We start from the raw sequence: 22,352 nt of genomic DNA on the forward strand, positions 1-22,352 counted from the left end.
CCTTCCATCACAGTGAGGAATGTGGAGGAGTCACTGTGATGGGTGTTTATGTTAAAAAGTGTTTTGTGTGTTCCGCTGCTTTTTATTTGTATGACTGACATGGCAAATGAAATTCTTCGTATGTTGCAAAACATACTTGGCTAATAAAGTATTATTGATTGATTGATTGTGAACTGGTTAGCAGGGAAGTTGGAACAGAGTTTAACTGTATATTACCTGAATTAACTAAGTTTTGCTTGTATTTTGTAAACTATTTTGTAAACTATTTCCAATAAATAATTCTAAAGTTTATAAAGTGCTTTGATATGGTATGTATGCGATTATACAGAAAGTGTGCTGTACATGAAAGTATATTGCTTAGAAATTGCACCACTCTTTTCTGGAGTGTTAAATGCATGCTGCCCAACTTTAATGCTTATTGCCCAACCAAGGCATTTAAATAGCTTGTTAGGGTAGTTTTCACCTCGATGGTTGCAATAAATCCAACTATTCCTGATTGCAGCTGGCTGCAAAGGTTGGAGCTGCTGCAACTTTGTTGTTAAGAAGACAACAAAATGCCTTAAATACTACTTCCAGTGCAGTAATAGTTCTACAAATGAGAGGAGTATCGTGGAGATAAAGCAGAGGTGTGAATGAGTTAATGCATGTTTTATGTGTAGATTGCCATGACCACCTCCCTGATCACATCAATTTGAAGCGAAGGGTCCACACCCAGATCAAATATTCAGTTTACAAATTGTCTGTATTGCACGTGATTTTGATAACGTGCTGTAACTAATGTGAGCTTTAGCAATGATGTTACAAGTATCAGCAACCATGAAAACTCAGGATGACATATGCAAACAGTCTTGTATCAATGTTGCAGTTGATCCCTTCAATGCACAGATTTGTGCCATATCATTGTGTTTGTACTGGGAGACATACAGGAAGGTTGTAGGTTGCATGTTATCACTCCAGTTTCTCTCCATAAGGCAGTTTATGCATTTGACAAACATGAATGATGCTGGAAGAGTATCAGCCACGTTTGGGTAGTTAATGCTGGAAGTATTTAGTCCAATTTCACCATGAATTAGCTTCCACTGGAAATTAGCACAATTTGGTATTGATATTGGTTTATTATTGTCATGTGTACCAAGACACAGTGAAAAGCTTTGTTTGCCTGCTATCCAGTCAAATCACACTGCACACAATCAAGCCATACACATGTACACCAGGTACGTACTGCAAAGAGAAACAAATTACTAGTGGAGAATATAGTGTTACACCATGCTAGTGTTCCAGTTACAAGGAAAGTGCAGGTATAAATAAGTGCAAGGTCACAATGAGGTAGGTTGAAGGATTAAGACCACGTGCTAGATCATGGGAGGGATGATGAGTTGTCTGATAACAGTGGGGGAGAAGCTGTTCTTGAATTTGAAGGTATGTGCTTTCAAGCCTGATAGTATCTTCTGCCTGACAGGAGGGGAGAATGACCAGGGTAAAGATGGTCCCTGTTGGCTGCTTTCCTGAGGCAACATGGTGTAGATGGCATCCACGGGGGTGAGGTTGGGTTTGTGTAGTGAACTGGGCTACATCATCAACTCTCTGAAATTTATTGCTGTATTGCCAAACAAGTGTGTTGCATCTCGATACTATGCATTCTATGGTGCATCTGTAGACATTGGTAAGAGTTCGCAGTGATTTGCAAAATTCTTTCTCTGTCTTAGTCATAGAGTCATAGAATCATAGCCATACAACACAGAAATAGATCCTTTGACCCAACTGGTCCATGCTGACCAAGATGCCCCATCCAAGATAGTCCCATATGCCAGTCCCATTCCTGGCCCATATCCCACTCAACCTTTTACACTCCATGTACCTGTCCTAATGTATTTTAAGTGTTGTTATTGTACCCGCCTCAAATACTTCACCAGGCTGCTTGTTCCATCTATCCATTAGTCACAATGTGAAAAAGTTGTCCTTCAGGTTCTTATTACATTTTTCCCCTCCCCCTTAAACAAATGACCTCTAGTTGTTGATTCTCCTCCCCTGGGAAAAAGACTCTTGTGCACTCACCCTATCCATTCCCCACATGATTTTATTCACCTCTATAAGATCATTCCTCAGCCTCCTGCACTCCAAGGAGTTGTAGGATAGTGTTAATGTGCGGGGATCGCTGATCGGTGTGGAATCAGTGGGCTGAAGGGCCTGTTTCCGTGCTGTATCTCTAAACAATTCCAAACTAAACTAAATTATGTAGATGGTATAAATTATCATAAAGTAAGGGCAGGGTGCTGTTTAAAATCTAATCTATATATTTATTTTCTGGGAATCATAAACTGACTCCAATGCATAATTTAAGTATACGTTTCATGCCATGTGTATACATTTTAAGTTATGTGCATGCACCAACATTTTGTGAATGCAGCACAGTGACAGAGTTGCTGCCTTACAGCACCAGAGCCCTGACTACGGTGCTATCTGTATGGAGTTTGTACGTTCACCCTGTGACCTCGTGGTTTTTCTCCGGATGCTCCGGTTTCCCCCCACACTCCAAAGACGTACAGGTTTGTAGGATAATTGGCTTTGGTAAAATTATAAATTATCCCTAGTGTGTAGGATAGTGCTAGTGTACGGGGCGATCGTTGCTTGGCGCGGCTTGGTGGGCTGATGGGCCTGTTTCCACACTGTATCTCTAAAGTCTAAAGTAATGTCTAAACTCAGCTATTTTACAAATATGGAGAAGCTTGTGGCATCCCCTTACACTATCAACAGTTGCAAATGGTATAAATACAATGCAGAGTACAAAATTGATAGGTTGATACAGGTGAGAAATGATGATTCGTTGATGGGTGGGGTTAGTGGCAAAGGTTAGAGGTGAAAAGGAGACAAAAGGCTGTCAGATAAGAAGGAATTTTCTTTTTACCTCCCCCCTCACCTTCCACCCATATGCTTCCACCCATATGCTTCCACCCATATGCTTCAGTCTGAAGAAGGGTTTCGGCCCGAAACGTCGCCTATTTCCTTCGCTCCATAGATGCTGCTGCACCCGCTGAGTTTCTCCAGCATTTTTGTGTACCTTCGATCTTCCAGCATCTGCAGTTCCTTCTTGAACACCCATATGCTTCCCATCAGTTGACCATTTCACTCCTCTTTTCTTATCTGACATCCTTTTGTATCCTTTTCACCTCAAGTCTTTTGTCATTTACTCCACCCAATTGTCAATCACCTCACCCAACTGTGTCTGCCCAACTGAATACTTAAAAAGATGTTCATATGCATATTTAGAAACTGAACAAAAGAGACAAAGTGCTGGAGTAACTCAGCAGGTCAGGCAGCATATCTGGAGAACGTGAATAGGTGACGTTTTTGGTTGGGATCCTTCTTCAAACCAGTTTAGAAACTGAATGCTGTCTTCTAAATAGGTTGGATCATGCTGCATCTGGTCGGTTGCCTGGACTAGTTACCTGCATTAACTCTCTGCCCACACTCACCATTGCCGGATGAGGAGTGCTGAATGAACTAACCCACCAGATCCAAGAATATTCTTGGTCAGTGCAGGTGTCAGGGATTATGGGGAGAAGGCAGGAGAATGGGAATTAGAGGGAAAGATAGATCAGCCATGATTGAATGGCGGAGTAGATTCAATGGGCCGAATGGCCTAATTCTGCTCCTATAATTTTTGAAGAAATAGCCTACGGTTGAAAGACCATCAAATTCTCAGGCTCTTTCCAACCAAACAGCATGAAAGCATTTAAAGATTAATCAGATAGATCGAAATAAGTAAAAATGAAAATAATTAAAACCAATGCAATTAAAATACTATAAAATAAAAAATTAAATTAAAACAATAAAATAAGGTAAACTTGCATGTACTTCCCATTTGCCATAGGATTGGCAGCAGTAATCCCCAAAATATTTTGCAAATGCTGGTTTATGCCCTATGTCTCACATGGCCTGCTAATTAATTTTAGCTTGGTATGTGTTTGCTTGCCCAATGAATCATTTGTAAGAGCAAGATATTTCCCCATGACTTATTCATTGGTTTCATATTAGTGGAACATGTGCTCCGAGATTGGAAACCAAGTACCCAAAATTAAAAGTATATTTTTAAGCATTTTTCAATCAAGCCATTATTCTGGCAATAATGTCCCCAGTCATGTTGGCATGTGAGTGTTTACATCGTTAGAAATCACATTTTTGCACATTCTGATAAGCAGGACATATTTTCAGGCCATAAATAAATAACCATATAACCATATAACAATTACAGCACGGAAACAGGCCATCTCGACCCCTCTAGTCCGTGCCGAACACATAATCTCCCCTAGTCCCATATACCTGCGCTCAGACCATAACCCTCCATTCCTTTCCCATCCATATAACTATCCATTTCCCATCCATATAACTATCCAATGAACACAAAATCAAATTAATTGTGTTTGGGAGAGTCGCCAGTTAACAATAAAGGGGCCACATTATCAATTGATAGAATAAGGGTCCATGCCTATGACTTCCCTGATGGTGAAACTCTGGTCTCAGTTGAGCGGTTAGCGAATGACAGATATGATATTGTTCTACCTCAGAAAAAAACAGGGAAAACCCAAGGGGAGATTATTTATCTTTGCTCTCTCCTAAGATGTGGCGACACATCAACAAACTGATATCTTAACAGCAAACTGTCTAGCTTGTGCGTATAGTTTGCAATGGAATTTGGGCAACAGCCAAGCTAGAAAGGAAATAAAAACAAACGATTCTTAATATGCCATCAGAATGTTTATAAAATACATGCAATGCTGAATGTTTAGTCTCAAGAATGCATAAGCTATATCCATGAGGGAGCAGGGTTTTTGGTATTTGATTAAGTGGAATAATAACCACAATATCATATTTGTCACTCACTAACCACTCAACTGAGACCCGAATTTCACCATCAGGGGAGTTATAGCATGAGCCCTTATTCTATCAATTAATAGTGTGGCATTTTATTGTATTAACTGGCTACTCTCCCAGACACAATCATTTGATTTAGTGTTATTTTTTTTAGTGGAATAAATCCCCTCAAGCAGCATGGTATAGTACCCCCTTTTTTTCCATCTCTGACCTTTGTCCGGCCAGCTGCCTATTCCCACCCTCACCTGTGTTCACCCTCACCTGTGTTCCTGTTTTTCATGCTCATCCCACTTTTCCTGCTCCTCCCCTTTTTGATCTTTCTTCTCCCACATTCTCCACATAATCAGTGTGAAGAAGGATCCCGACCCAAAACGTCACCTATCCGTGTCTCCAAAGATGCTGCCTGACCCGCTGAGTTACTCCAGCACTTTGGGTCTTTGTTTTTAATCATCTGCAGTTCCTTATTTCTATTATGCTATAATACAGAGTTCCCAGTTACGAAACACTTTAATTCTCCTTCACATTCCCACACAGACCATTCTGTCCTAGGTCTCCTACATTGTCAGAGTGAGGCTAAACACAAATTGGAGGAACAGCATCTCATATTTCGCTTGGGCAGCTTACAGCCCAGTGGTATGAATATTAATTTATTTAACTTTAAGTAACCCTGGCATTCCCTCTCTCTCTATCCCTCCCCCAACAAGGTCGCACCAGCTTCTCGTTTTCACCCAACAGCTAACAATCGCCTGTTTCCTTTATCATCGTTTCCTTTTTGCATATCGTTCATTCATTGTTCTTTATCTCTATACATCTTCATCTATATCTCTCATTTGGCTTATCCCTAACTAGTCTGAAGAAGTGTCTTGATCCAAAACATCACCCATTCCTTCTCTTCAGAGATGCTGCCTGTCCCGCTGAGTTGCGCCAGCTTTTTGTGTCTACCTATGCTATGATACGTCTAGTGTATAATGTATATACATTGTATATACATGAAAGTCATAATGTAGTTTAGAGATACAGCACGGAAACAGGCCCTTCAGCACCCCAAGTCCACGCCGACCAATGATCCTCGTTACACTACACACTAGGGACAACTTACAATTTTTACGTAAGCCAATTAACCTACAAACCTGTACATCTTTGGAGTGTGGGAGGAAACCAGAGCTCCCAGAAAAAAACCATTAAGTCACGGGGAGAACGTACAAACTCCATCCAGAAAGCACCTGTAGTCAGGATTGAACCCGGATCTTTTGAGCATTGCGCCGTTAAATTATTTTGAGTTTCTTGACACTAAGGACTTAAGACAAAGATGGCTGTTAGACTGCAAATTGTATGATGCTACAGAAGTAATAAATAAAATAAGACTTTATGCCATTTACTTTTTGGGTACTCGGTTCATATCACCAATAAGGGAACATTTGTCCGTGTATGTTGGTCAGCTAACCCTATGATATGTCATTGGAGGAAACTTCTGCTGAAGCAAACATGAAGTGGGCAAGCATATCACATTGTGGCAAATTCAGTATGTCCATGCAGAATGTCAGGAAGAAAATGCAGCATAGGATGTGCTGATCGTGATGGATTGGTCCTTCGGTGTGGACAATGCAAGCCATAAGATCATAAGTGATAGGAGTAGTACTAGTCCATTCGGCCCACCAAGTCTACGCTGGCCATCGGTCACCTATCCACTTCAGCTCTACCTAATCCCACTTTTATATCTACACCCTTTACACAAGGGGCAATTTACAGAGGGCAATTAACCTACAAAAAGGCACGACTTCAGGACGTGGGAAGAAACCGGAGCAGCTGATGGAAACGCACTCGGTCATAGGGAGAACGTGCAAACTCCACACAGATAAACATTGTTCTCAATCACAACAGAACTAAATAAATATTTGGATATGAGAAGAATTACAAGATATGGTAATGAGCAGAAAAATTGCGTTAATTAGAAGATCAGCCGTTTCCTTGCTGAATGATGAAGCAGGCTCCAGAGATCATTGATTAGCACAAAACAAGAGGGAGAGGTTTGATGTCAAGATACTGATATCAAATGGTGGCCGATTAGGAAAAGGGGAGATGCAACGAGACCTGGGTGTCATGGTACACCAGTCATTGAAAGTAGGCATGCAGGTGCAGCAGGCAGTGAAGAAAGCGAATGGTATGTTAGCATTCATAGCAAAAGGATTTGAGTACAGGAGCAGGGAGGTTCTACTGCAGTTGTACAGGGTCTTGGTGAGACCACACCTGGAGTATTGCATACAGTTTTGGTCTCCTAATCTGAGGAAAGACATTCTTGCCATAGAGGGAGTACAGAGAAGATTCACCAGACTGATTCCTGGGATGTCAGGACTTTCATATGAAGAAAGACTGGATAGACTCGGCTTGTATTGGCTAGAATTTAGAAGATTGAGGGGGGATCTTATAGAAACTTACAAAATTCTTAAGGAGTTGGACGGGCTAGATGCAGGAAGATTATTCCCGATGTTGGGGAAGTCCAGAACAAGGGGTCACAGTTTAAGGATAAAGGGGAAATCTTTTAGGACCGAGATGAGAAAAACATTTTTCACACAGAGAGCGGTGAAACTCTGAAACTCTCTGCCACAGAAGGTAGTTGAGGCCAGTTCATTGGCTATATTTAAGAGGGAGTTAGATGTGGCCCTTGTGGCTAAAGGGATCAGGGGGTATGGAGAGAAGGCAGGTACAGGATACTGAGTTGGATGATCAGCCATGATCATATTGAATGGCGGTGTAGGCTCGAAGGGCCGAATGGCCTACTCCTGCACCTATTTTCTATGTTTCTATGTTTCTAAATAAGCTCTGAACAATAAGTCTATTATTACTATTGCACTTTATCTGTTTATTTATTATGTATATATGGTCTATGGTCTAGAGACACAGTGAACTTTTATCTCCAGTTCTGTACTATGCTTACATATTCTGTTGTGCTGCAGCAAGTAAGATTTTCATTGTCCTATCAGGTACACATGACAATAAAACTCTCTTGACTCTTGAAGTTTTCACTGTGGAAATGTTGCTGTTTCTCAGTTTTTTAGTTATTTAAAAAGGTTCCAATGGAAGAGAAATGCAAGCATGGAATTTTGTTTTGTCTTATCTGCATTTCAAGTTTTTTTCTATTCTTTTCGAATGATCAAAAAGGAAGTATTGGCGGTTTTAAAGCAAATTAACAACGAGGGGACAAGTCAGGGAACTTCTGGACATTTCCCACCCCGGACACTCCCTGTTTGAACTGTTACCGTCAGGCAGACGGTACAGATCTACAAGGACAAGGACAAACAGACTTAAAAACAGTTTTTACCCCACTGCTATAAAGGCACTAAATGTAGCCGCCAAGGAACGCAGGGGCGATACATACATACATGAAATCGACAGAAGGATGTAGGGCTGGGTGTTTATGCGTGCTATTTTTATGATATTTATTTTAGTTGTTTATCTTTTTAAATATTTTACTTTGTATGTATCGTTAGCTTTTAGAAATGTTTGAATGGTGCACTGACTGGCTGACATTTTACAATTTCGTTGTACATGGTTCATGTTACAATGACAATAAAGAAACTATTCTATTCTATTCTATATTCTATTCTGGCCGGTGAACCCATTGTCAGTTCTACGATTCAATTGTACTTTTTTGTCACATGTATCTAGGCACAGTGATTTTTTTTGTTTTGCATACAACCAAGTAAAATCATACAGACCACACCTAGGCAGTACATAGTTGCCACGTATCTGGCTCCGGCAGTTACAAATTTAAAGGAAAACTTATCAGCGACCCCCTTGCCGGGTCCACCATTCTCGGTGGCCCTCCCGCCGGGTCCCCCTTCATTCTTGATGCCCTGTGGCGTGTACCCCAAAACTCGGTGCCCGTCCCCCCCTCACATCACTCTTGCCAGCCCTCTTCGCTCCCGGCAGCACGTCCCCCTATGTCCCCCCAGGTTGCTCCTGATGATGAGGATCCCTCCTAGTTCTTGGTGGCACGGTTCCTTCCTCGCTCTCGGCTGCCTGCCTCCTGGGTCGCTCGGCTCCGCAGCGCTCTTTGGCAATCTTTCGTTGTGGGAAAGTTGACCTATGGTGTGCTGTAGGGGTATACACAAAAATCTGGAGTAACTCAGCGGGTCAGGCAGCATCTCTGGAGAGAAGGAATAGGTGACATTTCTGACCCTTCTTCAGGCGTAGTGTTTAGTGCTGGTTCCCCTGCTGTTTGTTAAAAACATGAATGACTTGGATGATAATGTAGTTAACATTGTCAGTAAATTTGCAGGTGGCACTAGTGGCATAGTAGACAGTGAGGAAGGTAGTTTGGTAAAATTTAAAGGACATGTGCAAGGCATGGTTTTTACATAGAGTTATGAGTGCCTGGAACACACTGCCAGGGATGGCTTTGGAGACAGAGACTATAGTGGCACTAAAGAAGCTTTGAGGTAGGCATATCAATGCACTGGGAATGGAGGGTTATGGATTAGTCACAAGCAGAGGTTAGTTTAACCTATCATTATATTTGGCATGGACATTGTGGGCCAATGGACCTATTCCTGTGCTTGCCTATTCTATATTTTATATCTGTTTCCAAGATCTAGATCAGTTGGGAAAGTGGCCCAAGTGGCAAATGGTATTATATTCTGACAAGTGTGAGGTGTTGGACTTTGGTATGTCAAACCAGGGTTGGATTTACACAGTAAATGGTAGAGCTCTGGACAGTGTTGCAGAACAAAGAGATCTGGGAGTACAGATGCTCTTTTTCCTCAAAGTAGCGAGACGGGTGGAAAGTGCGGTGAAAGCGGCATTTGACATGCTCGGCTTCACTGGGACGAAAGTATTGAGTATAATTGTTGAGACATCGTGATGCAGCTGTAGAAGTCACTGGTGAACTGCACACTTGGCGAACTATGTGCAGTTCTGGCCACAAACTATAGAAAAAAAGCGATTGCACCAGAGAGAGTACAGAAGAGAATCATCAGCACTTTGCCAAGATTGGAGGATATTAGTTATTGGGAATGATCAGATCGGATGGGATTGCTTTCCCAGGAGCAAAGAAGGTTGAGAAGTGACCGGAGAGAAATACATAAGATTATGAGAGGCGTAGAGTCATATAGCATGGAAACAGTCCCTTCGGCCCAACTTGTCCATGCCAACCAAGATGCCCATCAAACCTAGTCCAACTAGCCTATATCCTTCTAAGCCTTTCCTATCCATGCATTTGTCCAAGTATCTTTTAAATGCTGCTTTACCTGCTTCAAGTACATCCTCTGGCAGCTAGTTCCATACACCCACTGCCCTCTGGGTGAAAATGTTGCCCCTCTCACCTTAAATCTGTCCTCTTGTTTTTGATTCCCCTATTCTGGGTAAATATGCTTTCACTCTATCTATTCCCCTCATGCATTTATACACCTCTAAAAGATCACCCCTCAGCCTCCTGCGATCCAAGGAATAAAATCCTAGCCTGTCCAACCTCTCCCTATAGCTCAGACACTCCAGTCCTGACAACATGCTTGTAAATTATCTCTGCACTCTTTGCAGCTTAATGACATTCTTCCTATAGAAGGTGACCAGAATTGAACATTGTACACCAAATGTGGCCTCACCAACATCTTGCACAAATGCAACATAATATCTCAATTTCTATACTCAATAACCTGACTGATAAGGTGAATGTATAAAAAGCCTTTTTCATCACTCTACTTGCCCATAACTTCTTCTCTTGCTTTCCACACCATCCTTGGACATGTTGATCTGGCCTAGGAGATTTATCTACCTTCATACGCCCAAGGATGTCAGTATCTCCTTGACCATAATACGGATGTCACTCAACACATCTCCAATGACTGCCCCAAGATCCCTTGCCTTCATGGTTTTTTTCCCACAGTAAAAATAGGAAATACCCATTGAAGATCTTGCTCATTTCCTGCAGCTGTATACATAGTTGACCACTTTGGTTTCTGAGTATCCCTACTCTCTCTCTAGTTACCCTCTTTCCATTAATGTACTTATAAAATCTCTTTGGATTTAATTTTCCTTAATATTTAAGAACTACCTCCTGCCCCCTTTTGCCCTCCTGATGTCCTTCTTAAGTATGATCCTCATTGGGGTATAACATTTTAAATACCTGCCCTGTGATGTATCTGGGGCACATTAAAGATATTGTAAAGATAGAAGATACCTATTTGATTAAAGTTTTGCTTGCAGCAAGTAAGAAGGCCATTACCATGCAGTGGCTTAATGAAAAACACCAAAAACAGGAACAGTGGCTAAAAATTGTGCGAGACATCTTTACAACGGAGAAACTGACATATTTCTTGAGAGTCAAGAAGAATCTATTTGAGAAGATATGGGAAAAATGGACCGTTTATTTGAGCCATGACACCAACTAGATAAATGCCAAGCTAGATATGGGAAGACTGTGTTATATAGAACTAGAGTTAGGTGTCCTTGAGACTCTTGAAAGGCGCCCATAAATAAAATTTATTATTATTATTATTAGATGGTATGTTTGTGCGAATATTGAAATATCTCCAGATAACTAATCAATGTAATTTTTTTTAAATTTGGGAAGTGAACCACACGGTCTTATTCCAAAATTTTTTTAAATTTACCTCTTTTTTTCCCTATTTATTAATTTTTAAAATTTTGATTGTTGTTTTTCTTATTTTGTTTTATTTATGGTGATGGTGTTGCACTGTTTTGTATATATCTCTGTCGAAAATCAATAAAAACTTAGGGAAAAAAAGTATGATCCTCTGTCCCCTAAACTCTTCTTGGGATACACTTTAATCCCAGCTGCATATTTCTGACCCATGTCTCCTTGTTGGTGATGGGAGCTCCCATTTCTCATCATCCAAAGTTCCAGTTTAGTTTAGTTTATTATCACGTGTACCGAGGTACAGTGAAAAGCTTTTGTTATGTGCTATCCAGTCAGTGGAATGACAATACATGGTTACAATTGAGCCATTTACAGTGTATAGATACATGATAAGGGAATAACATTTAATGCAAGGTAAAGCCAGCGACTATCAAGGATAGTCGGAGTTCACCAATGAGGTAGATAGTAGTTCAGGACTGCTCTCTAGTTGTGGTAGGATGATTCAATTGCCTGATGAATTCCTTACTCTCAGCTGCCTTGTCCTTTATTTTAAAAGGAACATGCATGGCTTGAACTCTCACATTCACTCTTTTAAAAGCAACCTACTTGCCAGACAATCATTTGTCCTCAAACATGCTTCATCAATCAACTTTAGCAAGTTATTAATAATAATTTGTTTTGGAAGCGGCTTTGCGTATAAATAAGTTGTACCGCAATAGGTTGTTACTTTTGAGTCAACAAGCTCTTTCCGGTAAATTTATGAACAAGGAAGGAGTGAATTCATTGACACAGAACAGCGTTAACTATTTACATGGTGTGCCAAAGCCAATACAACATTCTTCCTATGTTTTTCTGCAGGTTTTACATTGTCTAATATGATTATTAAGTACTATAAATTTGATTGCATTTGCAGGCTCAGTCCAGTGCTTAAAAGATGCTGAGACAGAACCTGGAGAACAGGATTCTGTAAGTAATTTTTGTTTTCATATGTAAGACATCTAAATTTGTTTTACATGTTGCATTTTATAAAATTTATTGGGTTGAAAACAAATGTTGCAGACAATAGATCAAATTTGAAGTTACAATTTTTTATGTTTATTTTAAATTATATTCATTGAAATTATATAATAAATTTACATAAATATCAATGAACCATCAACACAAATAATGGAATCCTAAAAGAAAGCAGAATCTGCTCAAAGGTCATCAACTGGAAATATTCATCATGCTGTTTGTTCTTCTGAGCACTTCACATACTTCTTTACGACATAGAAGTTCACCATTCAGCCCATTCTCAAAGCAACCCTTCCCCCATTTTATCTCTGTATCCTAATTTCTCTCATATATCCATTAACTGCTACCTGATTTTCCTACCACACTCCACTAAAGGCAAGTTACAGGAACCCATTAAACTTCTGACATGTTTTAGATGCTGTGGGAGGAAACCATAGCATCTAGAGGAAATCCACATAGTCACAGGAAGAACATGCAAACTTTGCACTGACAGTAGCAGAAGTCAGGATTGAATCCTGAGTCGAGGCAACAGTTCTATTTACAAGTCACTGTGCCACCTTGCAAGTAAAATTATTATTTTTGTTTATTAAGCTCAGCCCCTATTATTTTGTGAAAATGTAATATCTTACAGGAAATAGTGCAAAAAGTTTGCTTGTACACTTAAACATTCACATGCTCTGTCCTGTCAGTGAAAAATTTCAATTTAAATTTCATCTTCCATAAAAAAATATCAAAAACATTATATAATAATTCTGTTACCACAATCATAATTACATGCTGAATGGCATGTTTATTTATTGAGAGTTTTTAGCATTATACTTAAACTGATTCTGCTTTAGATTATTTAATACCAGTACTTTATTTCCTTGCAGGTGTGCGAGTTGCCAACAGAATTTGTAGAAACTGTAAGACCAAGACCTCAAGGATCTTCACCGGTATATGACTACACGCTGGCTGAAGAATACAAGGACAAAAATGTATGTCAATAAATATAAAGCTGAAGCAATGAGAATAAAAATGGTTAAAATTTGTATGATCTACAACCTGATATTGGATTTAATATCAAAGCCTACATTACCTTTATGAGTGTAATTTGTTCTGAGAACATCAGATTATGGAACCCAACCAGAAAGATAGATTATCAGATTATTTCCCAGTAATATACTGCTGGGCACAACAGTGTGACTAAATTTAAAATTTACGCGTTTGACCAGAAGCTTTTATTACACTCAGGGGACTAAAAAGTATACGCCTTGGTAGGAAACTGAGGCGTCAATAACGAATATATTGTGAATACATTTTCTGATGTATGATTACTTTTGATTGGAACAAAGCTTGACTGTTTTGGGTGCCTCTCATGTAAAATCAAATTGCTAGAAAGAGACTATTCAGCCCATTGATCCTGGCTCAGTTCTCTGAAATCTAACTAATTTCCTCTTGGTACTTCTGGAATTCTTGCCACAGATTAAATTGATATCACTGGTTACTGATTATTCTCCTTATTTAGTTACTCCATCATGATTTTGGACATTCTCATCAGGTTTTCCCCTCAACCTTCTCAACCTGGGCTAAGAAAAACTATTTCCTGCAAAAATATTTTTTTACCTCTCAGATTACCAAGCAGTTACAACTTTATTTAAAAGTTAAAAAAATATATAATATGGTGCTGAGAAATTGGACAACTGGCATATTTTATAATGCACTATTTAAATTGTATACAAAAAATACTTAGCACCTGTTAGATCTTGCTGGTAAGAATTTCCAGGTTGATGAGGAATGCTGAGAAGATTGGTCTGGACATCTCCCAGTGTGAATCAACTAATAATGTCTTCTGTACGTCTGGTATCAAATGTGCACTTAAAGCACAGCAATCATGTCCACCTTAAACAAAAGAGATTGGCAGCCAGAAGTGCAACCACAACCTGTGTTTTTCACTCACATTAAAATTGACACTTAGTTTTTAATTTGGTACTACCTTTTTTTAATTTACTAGTCTGTCACAAATCTAGAAATCTAAGTTAACAACTCAGGCTCTGTATAATTTTTTTTATTTTTCTTTTCTGACCAAACCACAATTTAAGTTAATTTAATGTATTTGAGAGGTACTTACAAACCTGTATGTCTTTGTAATGCGGGAGGGAACTAGAGCACCCGGGAAAACCCACACGGTCACAGGGAGAACATACAAACAACACCTGTAATCACGATTGAAGCCAGGTCTCTGGCACTGCACAACCCTAATTTATTCATGCTAACAAAAAGTGCCCTCAAGGTAAAAATCAACTATTATCACTAGATTATTTTACATGTAGGTTTTAACAACTTTCATAATCAATCGCTTTAAGATTTCCTATTATATGCAATGATTACTGAATTTTCTTGTTCAGGTACCAGCTGAGACATTAATTGACATTGCAGACAATAAGCAAAGATTAGAAAATCTATCAAAGAAAGGTTTTTCTGCAAACATGAGTAACAAAGCGGTAGGTTTATTTTTTGATATCTATAATTTGTATAACATTTGTTTAATTTGGAAACAATTAAAATGAAAATAATGTAAATACTTGCTGGCACTTAAATCATTTTGATTTTTTTCAGAAAGAGAAGGAAGACATTGTGGAAATGCTTGTGACCACAGACATTGAAAAAGGTGCAAGTGGCTTCAGTGTTAAAGGTGGTAAAAAGGACGGGATATTTATTAAACATGTTCAGAAAGAGTCACCTGCTGCAAAACGGCTGAGCATGAGAGAAGGTAAAACATAGAATTTAAGTCCAGATGTTCTGGAATTTAAATCCAGAAAATACTATGTGACTGTTTGAGAATTTGAATTCAATATGAAAAATCTGGATGTCATGTGATTCTAGTCCAACTTAGATGTAGTTGATTCTTTTAACCATAGCAGTTTTTCAACTTATCATCTTCACCGGGCAGCACAGTGAAGCAGCAGGTAATGTTGTGGCATCACAGTTCCAGTAAAATCCCAGTTCAATCTTTGCCTTTGAGGCTCACTGTGTGGAGTTTGCACATTCTATCGTAACTGTGTTCTCCTTGGCACACCAGTTTCCTCCACATCCTAAAAACTGGTTGGTAACTTAACTTGTTACCGAGTCTACATCACAAGATTAGAAATTGTTCAGCCAGAGCTGACCACACTTCTCGGCATCTGCACACAATTTCGTCTTGCACTTCTTGTGCTTCTTGTGCACAAGATTGTTTCTTGTGGAAAGATTGGTGGAAACGGCTGCAACGTGAACGCTCTTTCCTTTACCCCGGTAGCTTAACTGATACCTGCAAATTACCACCAATGTATGAGAAAATGGGTTACAGAGAAAAAGGTGATGGAATGGGGTTGCTCTGAGAGCCAGCATACACTTGATGGGCCAAATAGTCTTTCGATGTCAAATAATAAAAGTGGAACATGTGAAGCCTATGAATTGACATTAAATAGAAAGAAAGGCAGCTGATTTCTGCACAGTATGTTTCATGGACAATGAGAACCAGTGGATTTGTTATGGTAATTGACAGAGCAATAATAAAAGGACACATTTCTCATCTTTGAACAGTGCCACAGGATAAATTACATCTTTCTGAATACACAGGAAGTGACAGGCTAAGGTCCCAGAGCATCTCGGACAATGCAGTAATCCATTAGTATTGTGTTTTTGGTTGTAATTATGTAATCATTTCCAGGAAAAGGCTTGAACACCCCACCTGGAGGTAAGACGGTTAATAATGATACCTTAACTAAGTGTTAGCTTGGTTATTAGACCAGCAAAACAGAACAATACTGTTATTAGACATTTCTACCACCTGCAAAACAGAATAATACTTTAACACCTTCAGAGACCACAATACAGCTCACATTCATCTTGTCCACAACAGTATGTTTAGTTATAACATTTACTATACTTTAATATAGATAGCTAAGATACTGAAAACCTTTGATTAATTTATTAACAATCAAATTTATGATTTTGTTTTTTATCAGGTGATCAACTTATCAGTGCTACAATTTATTTTGATAATGTCAAATATGAAGATGCACTCAAGATTTTACAGTACTCAGAACCATATAAAATGCAATACTGCCTAAAAAGAACAATACCTGGTACTGTAGAATCAGTCGAAGTTGAAGGAAAAGGAACAAAGCCTAATGCGGTAGGTTTACTTTCTGCAACGTCAAACATTCACAATGTAAATAGATAATAATATTTTCTTAGAAACTTACTTTCATCAATGTAATGAAGAATATTTTGCTAGTGAAAATTGTATTGCAGGAAAGAAAAGACACAGAGAGGAAGGGAATATAAAATAGGTGTGCATACAACACATTCACAATGAAAACTGGATCATATAATTTCCATTCTCCCACGTATACTTCATTGGTTATTTATCTTCATGGTAATCAATGGGATTTTGAATGGATTGAATGGATGATTCAGGTTCAGAATTCTAGATAGCAGAATAAAGTCTCAAGCATTACAGATCTATGTAATATGGGGCCCTTTCCCTTCCAGAAGTCAATAATCAATCTTTGGTCTTGTAAATGTTAAAACGTTAATTGCTTTCCTGCATCCACTGTTAATCTAAAAAAACAAAGTGCTGGAGTAACTCAGCAGAGTAACTGAAGTCGGAAGAAAGGTCCTGAACCCGAAAAGTTGCCTTTCCATGTCCTCCAGACATGCTGCCTGATCTGCTGAATTACTCCAGCACTTTGTGTTTGTGTTTTGTACACCAACATCTGCAGTTCCTTTTGGCTCCACTGTTGATCTGTTGTGGTCATGGGTGAATTGGACAGGTCATTGCTACGGCATGAGTTGACATGCATCATTACCAGTCTTGCAGAGTACTTCATGACAACGGATCAAAAGACAATCAGTCAGTAATCATTGAGACATGTCACGTATTCATATTCCTTTAAAGAAGGTTGTGGTCTCGGCCCATAGTTGTGCTAAATGGCTTAATGGAAAATGTCCTCCTCCCACAAGGTGTAGTTTTATCATTACTTTTCACCCTGCACCAACATTATATTTGGTATGCTACACCTATAATCAAATTACAATTCATGCAAAATTAATGTCTACAGCGTGCGCAGGAGAAGCACTTAAAATTGCATTAAAATAAGAAGTTATTGCCTTAAAGGCAATGATTTGGTATCCATGCTGATTCCTGGATTAAAAGTGCCATTTTATGAAGAAAGACTGAGAAGAAAAGGGTTCAACTCAACAAGTGTTTGGAAGAACAAGACTTGAGATAATTGGAATTTATAAGATTCTGGAGGGAGTTGAGAAGTTTAATGCCAAGAGAGAATTATTCACGTTAGATGTTTCTGAAACTAGGGGGCACATTCTCAAGGCAATATATTGATCATTAAGTCTGTGATAAGGAGGAATGTCTTCTCAGCGGGTTGTCAGTTTATTAATTTTGCCATTCCATACAACAATGGATCCTACGTCATTAAATATATTGAAGGCTAAGACAGATTTTTTAGTTTATCGGGGAAATCGAGGGTATGGGTTTGGGTAGGAAGATCAAATCCAGGCAAAGGGTCAGAACAATCTTGATTGTACTGAATGCCAATGCAAGCTCAAGGATATTTTGCACCTACTCCTGTTCCTAAACTCTTGTTTCTTTTCCCGGTGTTCTTGAAAACTCTGTGTTCAACAATGCTAGACAAGTCATTAAAAATAACATAAAGGTCTTATGATGCACAAAATAAGCCTTACAATCTTGTGAGATATATCGAAGATGCTTCTTTGTTACCGGCTGGTTAGAAGGTTTAGCCCATATACTTATGGACATCTTTAGTCATTTTAAAGTGCCAGAGCTATAAATATGTTGTATAACTGTAGCCTTATAAATACTGTAAGCTGTTTCACGTTCAGTACTTTTACAGTGGATACTTGTGTCTGTTTGTCTCTTCAGCTGGATTTATCCCTCACAAAAAGATAGAAAATAACGGTCCATTTCTTCTCTTAGGGAGCCGAGGAAGACTTTTTTATGAAACTCTATGCAAGTAAATCAAATACAAGAGGTATTTCTGATGAATGTAATGCCGAAGAAACACCACTCATTCAAGAAACCACTCAGAAGGTGAAGACGAAGAAGGCTGAAGTATCCGATGCCAGCTTTATCTGTCCCAAGTTTTCAAGTTTCAAAAAGTCAAAGTCACATAAACTCAACAGGTCTCAAAGCTTAACAGAACCAGAACAACGTGACCAATATGACACTACCTCAACATGCACAGATATTGAAAACCCTCAAAAAAGGAAAAAAAACAAAAGAAAAATAAAACTACCACATATTGGTACAAGTGCTATAAACATGGGGAAAAAAGAAACTTCTGAAGATGTAAAGCAAGACATTTTGATTGGAATCAAGGATTGTGCTGCTGTGGAACAAGACACATTGCAAATAAATACAGATAGTACACCACAAAGATCAAAGGAAATTATGATGATAACTACAAATCAAAGTACCCAAATGCTGGATAAACAAAGTGAACAAATGGAATGCGACAATATTAGCAGTGAATCCAATGTCAAAATGCCAAAACTGAAAATAGCTAAATTTGTGCTTCCAGGACCAATTCTTATAACACAACATATTGCCACCAAAATACTAGAGGAAAGAGCACATTCTGAATCAATGCCAGAGGATATCTCAAAAAAAGAACCTAACATTACAGATGTAAAGACAGATTTTATGTTACCATTACCAAAGAAGCATGATGAAGATATGAACAAGCAAGCAGCAGATATTTCTATTCAATCATTTGAAACAGAAAACAAAAAAAAGAATAATGAGAGGCAACAGAAAATAAAGCAATCAAAAATCACCAAACCCAAAGATAAAATCTCTGGCACTGAATCCAAGTCTTCTACAATTGCAATTGATGTCAGTCTAATGAAATTTGATGTTTCACAAACAAGCAAAGATCTTGCTGTGACAACTACAGAGGTAATAACAGGGCCAAGCACAATGGAGAGTGAGCAGATGAGTGGCCTAGAAGAACAAACCATTATTCGAAATGTCAAGACAGGAACAAAGAAACTTGATGGTGCAATTTCACTTGATGGTGCCACTAATCAAGATAACATCAGAGATGGAGAACTCACGGCAAAAGGCCAAGAATGTGTTACAAGTTCAAAACAGTTTGGAGCAACACCAATTAAACAAACAAAGAAAGGAAGCAAAATACAAAAATCAAAAAGTGAAAAGGCCAACGTTGAAATTTCACTCGCAAAAACGAATGTAGATTTGACATTATCAGGAGCGATAAAACCAGGCAAGTTGCAAGCTGAATTTCATGCTGGGGCCAAAGATGTGGGGGGTCCTGAAGCAAGTCTTAAAATAACTCAGATTGAAAAGACATCAATAGAAATTGCACTGCCAAAGGTAGAACTTAAAAGTGATATTGATGCAGACGTGTCAAAGCCTGAACTTGATTTTGCAGCAGAAGACATCGCAATGAACGTCAAAGCTCCCGCAATAGATGTAGATTTAGACTCAGCCGACCATAAGATGAAAGGCCAGGACAGTAAATTTAAAATGCCATTATTTGGAGTTTCTCTTCCCAAATTAACAGGGCCGAAGTTTGGAATTTCTGGTCCTGACATAAAGGCTCAAAAAATGAGCATTGATGCCAACGTGCCCAAACTTGATTTTTCTCTTCCAAAAGCTGATGCAGATGTGGAACTATCAGATGTAAAACCTGGCGAATTAGAAGCTGAAATCCGAGCGATTACAATAGATGTTGAGGGTCTTGATGCAAGTATTAAAATACCAGAGATTACAATGTCATCAAAAGATCGTGCAGCGTCAAACGTGGAAGGAAAATTTGATATTGATGCAGGACTGTCGAAGCCTGTTGTAGCACCAGATCTCTCAATGGACATCAAGGCTCCAGATGCTGGCCTCAATGCACCAACAATAGATGTAGTTTTAGACACAGCTGACCTTAAGGTGAAAGGCCAGGACAGTAAGTTCAAAATGCCATCAATGAATATGCCATCATTTGCAGTTACTCTTCCCAAATTCAAAGGTCTAGATGTGGATGTTGGACTAGAAAAAACAGACGTGGACATTTCACTTACCAAGCCTGACATGGTAGTAAAGGGCAAAATGCCTGATGTGGGTGCTCCAGAGTGTGAAATTGCCATTGACACCTTGGACGTGGACATGAAAGGCAAGGGAGGGAAGATGAAACTTCCCAAATTTAAAGGGCCAAAATTTGGAATTTCTGGTCCTGATATAAAGGCTCCAAAAATGAGCATTGATGCCAACGTGCCCAAAGTTGATATTTCTTCTCCAAAAGTTGATGCAAATGTGAAATTACCAGATGTAAAACCTGGCGAGATAGAAGTTGAAATCCAAGCGGGTACCATTGATGTTGAGGGTCCACAAGCAAGTATTAAAATACCAGAGATTACAATGCCATCAATTGATCGTGCATTGCCAAACGTGGAAGGAAAATTTGATATTAATGCAGCTCTGTCGAAGCCTGAATTTGATGTTGAAGCACCAGATCTCTCAATGGACGTCAATGCTCCAGCAATTGACATCCATGCACCAACAATAGATGTAGATTTAGACTCAACTAACCTGAAGGTGAAAGACCACGACAGAAAGTTTAAATTGCCATCAATAAAAATGCCATCAATGAAAATGCCAAGATTTGGAGTTTCTCTTCCCAAATTCAAAGGTACAGATGTTGATGTAGGACTCAAAAAAACAGATGTGGACATTTCACTTACAATGCCTGACGTGGAAGTAAAGGGCAAAATTCCTGCTGCTGGTGCTCCAGAGTGTGAAGTTGACATTGATATCGAAGGCAAGGGAGGGAAGATGAAACTTCCCAAATTTAAAGGGTCACAGTTTGGAATTTCTGGTCCTGATATAAAACCTCCAAAAATGAGCATTGATGTCAACCTGCCCAAACTTGATATTTCTCTTCCAAAAGCTGATGCAGAAGCCAAGTTTCCAGAAGGAGAAATAAAACCAGGCAAGTTGGAAGTTGAATGCTCTGCCGGTACCTTCGATGTGGAAGGTCCTGATGCAAGTATTAAAATACCAGAGATTACAATGCCATCAATAGATCGTGCAGCGCCAAACGTGGAAGGAAAATTTGATATTGATGCAGGTCTGTCGAAACCTGAATTTGATGTTGCAGCACCAGATTTCTCAATGGACATCAAGGCTCCAGATACTGGTTTCCGTCCACCAACAATAGATGTAGTGCCGGACTCAACTGACCTCAAGATGAAAGGCCAGGACAGTATGTTCAAAATTCCATCAAAGAAAATGCCATCATTAGCAGTTTCCCTTCCCAAATTCAAAGGTCCAGATGTGGATGTAGGACTAGAAAAAACAGACGTGGACATTTCACTTACCAAGCCTGACGTAGATGTAAAGGGCAAAATGCCTAATGTGGGTGCTCTCAAGTGTGAAGTTGCCATTGACACATCGGACGTGGACATCAAAGGCAAGGGAAGTAAAATTAAACTTCCCAAATTTAAAGGGCCAAAATTTGGAATTTCTGGTCCTGATATAAAGGCTCCAAAAATGAGCATTGATGCCAACGTGCCCAAAGTTGATATTTCTTCTCCAAAAGTTGATGCAAATGTGAAATTACCAGATGTAAAACCTGGCGAGATAGAAGTTGAAATCCAAGCGGGTACCATTGATGTTGAGGGTCCACAAGCAAGTATTAAAATACCCGAGATTACAATGCCATCAATTGATCGTGCATTGCCAAACGTGGATGGAAAATTTGATATTAATGCAGCTCTGTCGAAGCCTGAATTTGATGTTGCAGCACCAGATCTCTCAATGGACGTCAATGCTCCAGCTATTGACATCCATGCACCA

The 22,352-nt window shown here is 39.2% G+C and overlaps 1 protein-coding gene across 1 annotated transcript in view; it reads left to right on the forward strand.

The window, feature by feature from the left end:
- Positions 1–22,352, forward strand: part of ahnak2 (AHNAK nucleoprotein 2) — a 69,651-nt gene that overhangs the window by 25,450 nt on the left and 21,849 nt on the right. The window contains exons 2-8 of the mRNA XM_033026441.1: positions 12,381–12,433; positions 13,354–13,458; positions 14,869–14,964; positions 15,080–15,233; positions 16,471–16,640; positions 18,462–20,474; positions 21,135–21,828. Of these exons, the coding sequence (XP_032882332.1) occupies positions 12,381–12,433; positions 13,354–13,458; positions 14,869–14,964; positions 15,080–15,233; positions 16,471–16,640; positions 18,462–20,474; positions 21,135–21,828 (3,285 nt within the window). The remainder of the gene's footprint in view (positions 1–12,380; positions 12,434–13,353; positions 13,459–14,868; positions 14,965–15,079; positions 15,234–16,470; positions 16,641–18,461; positions 20,475–21,134; positions 21,829–22,352) is intronic.

The sequence above is a fragment of the Amblyraja radiata genome, chromosome 9 (assembly GCF_010909765.2).
Source record: "Amblyraja radiata isolate CabotCenter1 chromosome 9, sAmbRad1.1.pri, whole genome shotgun sequence".
NCBI classification, from domain to species: domain Eukaryota; kingdom Metazoa; phylum Chordata; class Chondrichthyes; order Rajiformes; family Rajidae; genus Amblyraja; species Amblyraja radiata.